Source organism: Plectropomus leopardus, chromosome 1 (genome assembly GCF_008729295.1).
Source record: "Plectropomus leopardus isolate mb chromosome 1, YSFRI_Pleo_2.0, whole genome shotgun sequence".
Taxonomy (NCBI): domain Eukaryota; kingdom Metazoa; phylum Chordata; class Actinopteri; order Perciformes; family Serranidae; genus Plectropomus; species Plectropomus leopardus.
The window spans coordinates 38138124-38150045 of record NC_056463.1 but is presented as its reverse complement, the minus strand read 5'-3'; the positions used below and the strand labels follow the sequence as shown (position 1 = coordinate 38150045).

The following is an 11922-nucleotide window of genomic DNA, read 5'->3' as shown; positions in this document are numbered from 1 at the left end:
TATATATATATATAGGTAGAGCGGGTTGTCTTCTAATCAGAAGGTCAGTGGTCCGATACCCGGCTCCTCTGGGCAACATGTTGAAGTATCCTTGGGCAAGATACTGAACCCCGAATTGCTCCCGATGCCCCGTCATCAGAGTGTGAGTGTGTGTGAATGATAACTGAGTAGCAGGTATATCTTGTATGGTAGCTTCGGCCACTGTTGTGTGAATGTGTGTGTGAATGAGTAAATTCTTCTTCACTTCATTTATGCCATCTTGAGGGATATATCAAATTCCAAACGTCCAGAACAGTGAGATGTAAAACAACTTCTCACCTGAGAAATGTTATTTCTGTTGCTTAGTTTTCACTATAGACAACATACTATAAAGTGATGTTTTTTGTGATTTTTGGAAGACATAACTTATTGTTTTGTTTTTTGTGATTTTCACATACTATGCTAAGATATTATTTTTTGTCAGGCAGAGTCAGACCATTGGTTAGAAGCCCTGACACAAGATGGCTGCCATGTTGGCACTTCTGAGCCTGGATGCAGCATCTTCGAGAACATATCTATGCGTCTCGACGGGATTTAGAGGCCTTACATACCACCATGCTGTTGCCTTTTCTGCCTCGACCTCAGCTCTAACATGATAGTAACCTCCTCGAGTGTCACCGTGTCTGTAGTTTACATCTGACACATCAGGTAGTGGTATTCGACTGAGCTCTCTCATGTGCCCTCTGGAGGTATCCTCCAGTAACACGCATGGTGTATAGGCAAGTATATGTACAAAACGCTCATGACGCAGCTGGATGCAGCAGGACGCGCACACGAACAAGTTTATACAGCAAGTATATCTCTGGCCTAACAGGTAGAGGAAGAAGTGATGTGGTGAGAGTTGTTTGAGGGACAAACAGAAGCAGCTTTCAGCGTGAAAACTGAAGGTGTCTTTCAGTGTCGGAGGTGAATTCAGGTCCCATTCCAGGACGCAAGATGTGTTTTAATGCAGGTGGAGGGAAATCACCTGATTCCTCACTGCAAACCCAGAGCCATGAGAGGAGGAGGAGACAAACTGTGGAGTTCAAATCTCTCTCTTTCTGTGGACTTAGTGGAGAGTCATCATCTCGTCCTCCATGGCCGTGGACACCAGGCTCAGCTCTGCTCAGCTCTGTGGAGCTCGTGGTCGGTGTTAGTCGTCACTCTGCAGCGTCAGCTCCAGGTCGGCTCCAAACAGTTCCTTATAGAGAGGAGGGAAGTGTGTCCGAACGATGTCGGGGTAAACCGCTCTGAACGCAGACAGCTTCTCCGTGTGTCGGCTGCACAGTGAACGCAACGCTGACACCTTACATCTGAGCTGAGGGGAGGAGGCAAGAAAGGAAAGGAGGGGAGGAAACAAGAAAAGGAGAGGAGACAAGGTGTGGAGAGGAAATAAGAGAGCTCGACATGAGAGGAAGGAGGTGAGGAAACAAAGACAAAAGGAGACGAGAAAGATGAAGACACGAGGAAACAGGAGAGGGAGGGAGAAGAGAGGAGGTAAATAGGGTTAAGGAGAGGAGAGGACAAGAGAGACAAGGGTAAACAAGGAGAGGATGGGAGAGGAGACAAAAAAGGAAAGAAGAAAAGGAGAAAGGAGGAGGAAATGAGCAAACAAGTAAAGCAATTGAGGAAGGGAAGGAGGGAAGAGATGAAGAGGAAGTGAGGAAACAAAAGAGGAGAAAACGGGACAGGATAGACAAGAAAAAAGAAGAAAAAGGGAGAGAAGACAAGGAAATGGAGTGGAAACAAGTGTGGGAAGGAAAGGAGAGGAAGCACAGAAACACAAGAAGGACATTAGAGGGAAGGAGAAGCGAGGCCATGAGCGAAGAGTTGACATGAAAGGAGAAAAGACAAGGAGAGGAGAGGAAACATGAGAGGAGACAAGGAGGATGGGAGGGGAGACAAAAAAGGAAAGAAGACAAGGAGAGACAAGTAGAGCAAACAAGGGATGGAAGGAAAGGAGAGAAGAGAAGGAAATGAGGACACAAGAGGAGGAGAGGAAACAAGAAAGGAGATGAATTGAGAGGATAGACAAGAAAAAAGGAGAGGAGGGGAGAGAAGACCAGGACATGAGGAAACAAAAGCAGGAAGGAGAGGAGGAAATGAGGAAACACAGAGAGGAAATTAGAGGGAAAGAGAAGTGAGACAACAAGTGAGGAGTTGACATGAAAGGACAAACGACAAGGAGAGCAGAGGAGAGGAGAGGAGACAAGAGTGAGCAGAAAACAAGGAGAGAACATGAAAGTAGATACAGAAAGGAGAGGAGATGAGGAGAGGACACAGGAGAGAGGAGGAGACAAAGAGAGGAGAAAAAAAATATAGAGGACAAAATAATGAGAGTTAGTGGGACAAAGAGGAGAGAGGAGGGAGGGAGTAAGGAACAGGAACAGGAGACGAGACCAGGAGACCAAAAAGGAGAGAACAAGTGAAGAGAGGACAACAAAAATAGCATAAATTCAAAGAAAGACATATCGACCAGGAAGATTATTACACTGTCTGCCCTGAGTAGCCGTATAATGCCCCCCCCCCCCGCATTTTCCTGAGATAACGGGACAATTGTCTCGGGATCTCGAGATAACGAAACTGTGTTTTACCGAGATAATGACATAATTAATTGGAGATCTTGAGATAACAAATTAAATGTGATATGCACATGAGATTTTGCGTCACAGGTGACATGTCCTGCCATGTCCTGCGATGCTGCTTAATGGACGCCCCGGACATTAATGTAGATTAGTTGTCTGTTTTGTGCGCCCCACCCATGTACATTATATGATGTTTGAAATAAATGCTTTCAGTGAATAGCCTACCATCACAGTATTGTGACGATAATTATGTCGTCATCTCAGAAAACCACGTTTGTTTTTTTTTATCTGAAGATCTCGAGAAAATATTATCTTATTATCTTGGGAAAATGGCTGGAAAAAAACGAATGTACGAATGTATGGCCGCTTAGGGCTTCCATACTTTAGGGTCAAAATATGTTCAACATGAGGCAGTGCCATTTTCCAGCTAAGGGTGCGTTACGAATCTAATACTAATTGTTTTTACTTTTAATGGGCACGAGCTGCCCTTACATAGTATGTACTGTTGCATGAAGTATGCACACAATCAGGACATGAGCTTCTTCCTCACTGTTCCTCACACTATCCGTTACCATGGAGATCAAAGAAAACACCATTCCCAGAGCTCGTCAGACACGGAGATCGACCCCCAGAGCTCTGCTGTTGTTTCTTTGCAGTGTAAGTAGTTTAACCCTTAAATTACAATTGCATACAAAATGGGATTCAGACTTTTTCAATTACAGAGCTCTAGATCTACATTTCTCCTTCATGTCTTTGCTGACTGTTTTCTTTGATGGTAATCTCTGATTATTTTGTTCACATAAACAGTTAACCCTTTAATATTAAACACACTCATATCGCTCCGCTCACAAAATGCTCTTTTCAAAATCAAGCTTTAAAGAATATTAAGCATTCAAATTATTTTCCACACTCATTGAGTTAACTATTTAACCAACATCAGTCCTAATCAAAAATATCAAATATTCATTAATTTTCAAAATCTTAAACCTACAAGTCTCATCTTCAGTGCTGCTCAGATCAATGACAGAGTTTGTGTGAGTGTGTGTGTGTGTGTGCGTGTGTGTGTACTTTGTTTAGCGCTCCGTCCTCTCTCTGGTTCTTGTGCAGGACATGCTGCAGAGCCAGCTGAGTCTTCTGCTGCAGCTTCTCCACCTGCAGCTTCTCCTGCAGCCACGAGCGATCTGTAGCAGACGAAATGTTTCAGCTTGTGAACTCACATTAAATCTGCAAAGCTGCACATCAGTCAGGATGATTGTGGGATAAATGTTGTAGATAAAGCCGAGAAAGGAGAAGTACCTGCAGAGAGCAGGATGAACGCTGAGAACAGAGCCAGTTCGTCTTCTGACAGATGCAGGGAACACATGCTTTTGGCAAAGTCAAACACTGACGTGATCAAGTCATCACAACCTGGAAACAGAGACACACACATGAACTAGTGATGATCATTTTATAAATCGGTGACACTCTAATTGTGATGTATGACATAGTGTGAACTTTCGATTTTATTTAAAGCTCCAGAAAGTGAAAAGAAAAACTGTTTTATCTCACCATAACTTACAAACAGCTGCTGAGGAAATAAATCTCTGCACCACAATGCAAATGTTTTAACTAAGTTAGCTGTGGAGCTAATGTTTAAAAAATAATAAAATAAATGCATCTTTGCAATCTATGCTTGTGCAAATCATGAGCAAGTAAGCATAATAAGTTTGAGTGCTTATAACAAACCACTGACTACTTAGATTTCACATTAGTATCAAATAAATAAATAAATAAATAAATCTGAAATTTGTCCTCTGTCCCTGGATGTCAGCCGTTTCACAGAAATACACAAAAATAAAAACAAAATTTAACCAAACAATGAAACAATGCTATAAACACTACATATCACAGACTTCTAATATGGACCTCTGACCTTAGGTTCAGGGTTGGAGGATAAATAGTCTTAAAGGAATTGTACAATATGTGATATTATAGCACTAACTTTTTAACTTTCTAACTATTTTTCTGAAAGCAGCTCTTATTAGTCTGTGTTTTCATTTAGCTGGTACCATACATAAATGCTGCATTTTACTACTTAAACAAACATACATATATTTACTAAATATATGCATGCTTTTATTCAGAAGCATAACTTCAGAATGTTTCCAGTTTATCACTGGTTCTAACACAGATTTCCATGACTACATTTTTTTTGCACCACATCATCCACAGAGGGCTCCAAAAGACAGCCTGAGGAAAGTACTGAAATCTGCCACTTATCTAAACTAAGCACATCATGTGTCTACAAGAAGGAGGAGATGTGACAGAACATGAGGAAAAGGAAAAGAAGTGTGTGTCAGATCTTAATCACAGGTGCCATCTATGGGGGTTATTGGGTTGTATGCTGAAAATTAAATCCTGAAATGCTGAGGTAAGATCTGACTGTTTCGCTGTGGCCATCGCTGTTGTATAGTATATTGTTATATTAACAGTAAATTAGTAATGTAGGAATAAAATATGTTTTCATGGACAAATTTGGGTGCTACACATTCACACGTAGGCTTATAAAGTTATTAAAAATGACTGAAAGTTAATAAGTAGCCAGGCACCCTGCTGATGAAGGATCCAAAGGTAGCTGACATCACAGCTGAACAGTTTCGCTGTGATCCCAACATGTCTCATAACTTCAGTGTTAAAAAGTCAGAATGTATTGAAAGATATGAATGAAATCATTTCCGAAATTCACAGGACATCTTTGTCTAACATAAATTTCTGCTTCAACCCACATTTGTTGGTGGTTTCCCTAAAAAAAAACCCTCAAAAATATTTTCAGTGTGACCTCTGAGTTTATTGATCTCCGGCTGCCGCTGCCCACAGAGACTCAGGATGTGGCTGGGTGTGCCAGCTTTAGATGAAGGTGGTTCAGACACATTGGAGCACATCTGCTGCTGCATCCATGAAATTTTTACATGAATTCATTAAATAAGCCAAATTTTTCACTCTTAAACCAATGTATGAACAGCATGATGATGTCATCAGACTCCAGTTTTTTGCAATGATGAAGCCACGTTGGCGCTAGTGACCTCACCTAATGCTTTGAAGACGTCAGGACCTGCAAATTTGCCATCAAAGTAGACGGTGTTGTTCTGCGAATCAAACAGCCGACACATTCGGACCAAGACGACCTCCAGAGAGCCTGGCAGAGAAAACACGAGGACACGCATGATAAATGTGGAATATAATGATGATCATTTCATGACTGACCTCTAACTATCTGATACATTATATTCATCAGACATTACTAACTAAATCATATTTCAAACAGGAGAGTTTTCATATGTAAACGTGTGAGAAACCGTATTACCATTTAATCAAAAACACACTTTGTCTTCTAAATATTTACGATAAATCTTTCACATGGAAAGCTGATATGATGGTAACTGAGAACACAGAGGACATGTGAGAAAGTCAGTATCTTATGAGGAATATAAATGAAAGAAATAAAGTATGTGACAAAATCTAAATTAGCAAGACAACATGTTAGCTGTTTTGGAGGAAGCTATCGTGTTATCTAGCTAATTCACTTTAACTTATTTACTCTATTTAGTATAGTTCTGCTCTAGCTAAATAGAAATTGTAGTCCTGAGAGATGATGAGATGATGATGAGTTGTGAAACAGTAAAAGTAGATGGAGTCTTTTTAAATGTGCTTTGTTTTTAGTTGGTTGAATGAAAAATTAGCAAGAAAATTGTAAAAAGTTGCATGGAAATTACCTGAAATTTGAAAAAAAAAAAAAAGGAAATTAAACAAAAAATAGTAAGGACATTTCATGACATTTCATTGGTCCAGTTTGGTCACATTTCAAAAGTTGAAATGCTTGTGAAAGGTGTCTGAAAGCAAAACTGATGTTGATCTAGGTTTCAGAGGGTAACTCGTAAGATCATGAGCGTCTGTGGGTAGACGGAGTCTTTGTAAATGTGCTTTGTTTTTCGCTGGTTAACTAGCGATATGGCTAGATTTAGACATAGTTTCTATAGGGTAAATGCTTCAAGTTGGCGTGACAAGCTATGGAATGTTCTTCACCCAAGCCCGTAGAAATGTACCAAACTTTTTGACACATTGGCCAAACCGTGTTACTACAACTTCCACATCCGACAGGGGAGGTCACTCGGCTCAAAGAAGACTTACATTGTGAAAGAGACGCCTGTAAATCAGTGGATTTTTTTTTTGACTGTTACAAACAATGTGAAATCAGTTGTTGAAATAATTTTATCCCATTTTATCTCTCAGCACTGTCTGACTTCCTGTCTGTGTCTCTCAGCTTCATGCCCATTGGTTCCTATGGAGGTGTAAATCTTTAAAAAACACCTCTCATATATATAATTATTTTTAAAACATCTTAGTAAGTTTCTAAAACAACTGGTCATTGTAGTTTTTTTAACCTAAAATAAAAACTGGAGGAAATGGTGCACATGTTTGGAACTATTTGCAGTGGTGGATTCATCCACATTTGGTGCTGTACTGAGTATTTGTATCAGCAGGACAGAGTGTGTGTGATTGAGTTAAAATAAACTACAGTGTGTTGATTGTAGTGAAGGAACATGTGACTGAGTGCAACAGTGTGGCTCGCTAATGTGTTTCTGAGTAGTTTTTGGTTTGAGTCTGCACATGGGAATTGTTAGCAATAAGGGAAACATTGAGCTGCATCAGACTTGACCTGAGGCGGTCCCTCTCACCAGCTTTCAGCAGCACAATCTGGTCATTTTGACAGAGATCCATGAAGCCATCGATGCGTTTGGCGAACTCCACCACGTACTGTATGGCCTCAGTTATCTTTACGGCACAAAGCTGCCACATCACCTCCCGCGGCTGCACACAACACAGCGAGAAGATATTACAACTACAGTACCATATGAAGAAAAGTCAATTAAAACTTGTTGAAACATGAAGAACTACAAAAAATATAATCACACAGGTAGACTGCCTGGTTTTGTCATAGTGTCTCATTATGCAACATATTCCCCATAAAAATAAAGGCAGTGAACACACCTTGCTCTGGTAGCTCTCCACCTCGTCCTGCAGGAAGTTCTGCCAGCTCATCTGCTGCAGCTCCTCCCTCAGGTACTGACACGTCTCCAGGTGAGACTTTGAAATGATCTGAGCCAGGTGATCTGCAAACACACACAGCAGCCAGCTGGTAAACAGTGCTGAGCTAACTGGCTTGAAAAAACCAAGAAGGCAATGACCAACTTAACCAGAAATGACTGAAAACAAACAAAAAGGAAACAAATGGTAAAATGTTATAAGGAAATTACCTGCTATTTGCAGGAAAGAAAGAAAGAAAGAAAGAAAGAAAGAATATGAACACACACACACACACACACGGAACCTAGTTTTAAAGCTATTTTAAAAAAAAATATGAATTCCTAGTTCTTTAATAATTCTCTAATTATTCTCTCTCTTTTTTAAAGATAATTTTCAGGTTAATTTGTTGTTGCTGATAACTTTGCTTTTTTCCCATGCTTTTGACACAAATCAAACCAATTTGGTCATGTTTCAAAGCTTCAAATGCTTCTGAAAGGCATCTGAAGGCAGAACAAGAAGGTTTCCAAGGCTCAACTCCGTCTATGTCTGTGACAAGGAGTTTAGTCAAATCTTTACACTGTATGAAAATGTGTCGACAAAGCGTTTGTGAATGCAGCTCAGATACGAAACCAACAGGCAGCGGCAATTCAGTGTCTCTGTGCTGCTTCTAATTGTTTCAGCATGAATGAATGAATGAATATGAAATAACAGCAGAGATCAAAACAACACGGCACACGGTACAAAAATAGAGTTCCCTAATGTGAGTGGATCGGGGGTGGGGGGTGGGGGGGTATTATGATAAATGCTTTTGTTAAAGAAGAAATAACACACCAGCGAATAAAAAAAAAGAAATCTCTGGGGAGAATAAAGAGATGATTTCCCTCATGGAGTGCCCTGCCACGTCCCACTTGGCCCTAATTAACAGACAGCTAATTACCACACAGAGATTTTAATGAGCTCTGAAGATGAGTTTCCAACCTCCTGCTATTTTAAAACCACCTCTCTGTCTCTGTTTGCCCCACAGTTGCCTTCTCTTGCTTTCTTTCCTTTGTGTCTTACTCTTCTTTGTGGTTTCTTCCTCCTCAGTCTCTTCTCTTCCTTCTCCTCTTTGTCTGCTTCCATTCTTTCAGCATATTTCCTCATCTTCTCTCTGTTTGTTTCCCTCCAGCTCTCTACAACCTTCTGCCGCATGCTGGAGGTTTTCCTCTTCTTTTTCAGAAGCACCACAAATGGCAGCAGAAATAGATACAAAGTTTGACTCCATTATGTGCGATCACAAAGAAATTTAGACCCTGAATCTTACGCTGCAATCATATATGAGACTGCCCTGCCTAAAAGAAAAAAGTTTAAGCGTGAAGGGTTATTCCAGTAATTTAGTGCTTAAATTACTGGAATAGGTTTGCAGACATGCAAAATGGTCAAAATCAAAGCAGCAGAGGCTGACATATTCTGATTTATAATCCCTAGTAGGAATGTCAACAGTCAGTTGAGTTTAAGATAATTACCTGAAATTAAGCACAAAAAAAGAAAAGAAAAAAATGTATAAAGAAACAAACAAAAAACAAAACAAATTAATAAATAAAATTGATAATAATAATAATAATAGGGCGGAATAATTATTATTATTATTATTATTATTATTATTATTATTATTATTATTATCATTATTATTATTATTATTATTTTAAAACAATATAATTTAAAACTATTTATTAAAAATAATTTTCTTTAATAATTTTCTTTCTCTCCCTTTTTTAAAAACTAATTTTCCAGTCTCTTCCTAATTTCTTGCAAATTGCAGGTCATCTTTTATCAAGTTGCTCAGAACCTTTTTGGTCTTGGTTTTGGAAGAAACCAAACCAAATTGCTCAGGATACAAATGTTTAAATGCATCTTAAAGACGTCCCAGATTGTACACAGAGCAAAGCTGTTGAGGAACCAGTAGAGCCAGAGGTTGGGCAGTAAGCACTATGTTTCCACATGTTAATGCAGCTGTCAGGCTAAAATAATATAAAAGTCATTTAAATTACAAAACAAAATTATAAAAAATTGTGGGTTATTTACAGGATAATAGGTGTCTCAAGCAAAATTCACCGAACCTGACATCCCTATGGGAAAAAGTCCAAAAAGATTGGGTCCTACTTATGATAAACGTAATTAATTGTATCTTTTTGCCAAACCTTTCTTTCAAACTTTGTCTTTCAAATCTCCTCCCTAAATTTGTAGCTGATTTGGGAACTATGTAATATATTAAGCTGAATTTGATTTGAAGTCTTGTTTTGGATTTAAAGAATATAAGTGACAGTCGTGAAGAACAGGGAAGGTATCATCCTCTTCCTCTTTCTTACCGAGTTCAGCCATGGACAGGGTTGGTGATGTGTCTCCGTCGCTGAAAGAGCAGTATGGGAAGAAGCCGTTACTCGACCCGTAGTCGCACAGTGGCTCCGGCTTGATACCATTGATATCGAGTCCAGACTGATCTGGGGACGGCTGGACGTCCAGGTAGAACCCCCGACCTTCTCCGCCTTCTCCTCCTCCTCCTCCAGAGTCTGTCTGTTTGTGGAACAGAAGCTCTTGTAGATCATATGGACTGTTGGTGATTCAGTCAATTGTAAGGAGCACTTTTGCTGAGAAGTTTAAAGCACAGACCTTGGACGATACTGATCCTCCCTCAGGTGAGTTCTGTTCCATGTAGCCTCCCAGCTCATCTGAGAGCTCTGTGAGGCCCGTGGAGGACAGGCCGTAGTGAGGGGACAGCCGCTCAGCCTCGCCCGGGCTTGGGCTGCTGAGGCTGGGGTGGGACAGGAGGAGGGGCCCCTGCTGCTGCTGCTGCTGCTGCTGGAGACGGTGTTTCTGCACCTCAGCGTACAAACTGTCCCGCTGCTTCTTGGACATGCGACCAAACTTTACAGCTGTGTTTAAGGGAGGGGAGAAGTAAGCAAGAAAACAGAACTATTTCAGTCAGAAGGGATTTATTATTATGTGAATATGTACGGCAGTGATATCCCAGCTAGCAAATTTTGGTGGGTTCTGAGAACGGTACAATCCAACCACTGAATGTTTTTAATGTTTTCAGTGGCAAATTTTCTTAATGTTCCCAGAAGGTTCTTCTCAAAGTTTGGGCAACATTCTATTTAAAAAGCAGAAAATGCTTTTTATATATTTATTTTTTACTGTTAATATATCAGATTACATAACATTGTTATCTAAAAAAATATTTATTTTTTTCAAAATCATGGGGAGAAGGCAATGAGCACCTTACCAAGACATGGCCAAAGAAAAAAAAAAAAGTTATTTATTCATTTTTTTACAAGAATATCACCTGAAAAAGAAAAAAAAGTAAAAACAAACACCAAAGTTTCCTAAATAAAAAAAGCGGTGAAAAATTGCATTTATTTAATTTTTTTTTCTTCATTAAGATAACATAAAATTAAACATTTTTCATATTTTTGGGATTTATTTTCTGACAATTCGCCCCTCTTTTTTCAAACAAATTTTTAGGTAATTTTCTTGTCATCTTTTACTTATTTCTTGGAATTTTGGGGACATTTCTAGACCAGTTTGTCAATGCCTTTTTTTCCTTATGTTTTCTAAACAAATCAAACAAATTTGCTTGTGTTTTTAAGGGTCATTTAGCTTGTGAAAGGTGTCTGAACATAGAAAAAGATAACTAATATCGATCCAGGTTCCAAGGGGTTAAAACGAAACACAAGCAACATGTTGCAGACAGTCAGACACTTCTGCATTGCTGGTTTGTCTGCAGGCTAACATCTTGCAAAATGCTGATCGCCAGATGTTTCTGCAGGTGAGAGTGTGCATGTGTTGTGCCTAGGTGTGTGTGTGTGTGTGTGTGTGTGTGTGTGTGTGTGTCTGTGCGTCTAACCGTCTCGGGACATGCCCACAGCCAGACATTTCTGCAGACGGCAGTGCTGGCAGCGGTTTCGGCTTGTCCGGTCGATCACGCAGTTTTTCTGGCGAGGACACGAGTAGGCGGCGTTACTCTGCTGACTCCGCCTGAAGAAACCCTGAGAGATGAGGGAATAACGATATTAATTATATTTTATGGAGTTTATATTCATTAATAAAGTTGTTTTCAGTCAGTGACACACCGTGGTCAGGCCCTCGCTTTTACACATTTAAATCGTATTAGAGAATTTTTCAGCTTTCCTACTTCACTTTCCCGCCTTTTTTCAACTGTCTCCCTAACAAAGATCTCCTTTCTCCATGCTTCACACTGCCTCCCATCAGCCCCTCT

The 11922-nt window shown here is 39.9% G+C and overlaps 1 protein-coding gene across 1 annotated transcript in view; it reads right to left on the bottom strand.

Annotated features, from left to right (window-relative positions):
• Window positions 1-537: 537 nt before the first annotated feature.
• LOC121941804 (nuclear receptor ROR-alpha A-like) overlaps window positions 538-11922 on the bottom strand; it is a 125992-nt gene continuing 114607 nt past the window's right edge. Inside the window, exons 4-13 of the mRNA XM_042484684.1 lie at window positions 11551-11692; window positions 10489-10579; window positions 10329-10452; window positions 10016-10220; window positions 7632-7753; window positions 7319-7451; window positions 5671-5778; window positions 3900-4010; window positions 3672-3784; window positions 538-1336 (exon numbers count right to left, since the gene is read on the bottom strand). Of these exons, the coding sequence (XP_042340618.1) occupies window positions 1172-1336; window positions 3672-3784; window positions 3900-4010; window positions 5671-5778; window positions 7319-7451; window positions 7632-7753; window positions 10016-10220; window positions 10329-10452; window positions 10489-10579; window positions 11551-11692 (1314 nt within the window). The 3' untranslated portion in view covers window positions 538-1171. The remainder of the gene's footprint in view (window positions 1337-3671; window positions 3785-3899; window positions 4011-5670; window positions 5779-7318; window positions 7452-7631; window positions 7754-10015; window positions 10221-10328; window positions 10453-10488; window positions 10580-11550; window positions 11693-11922) is intronic.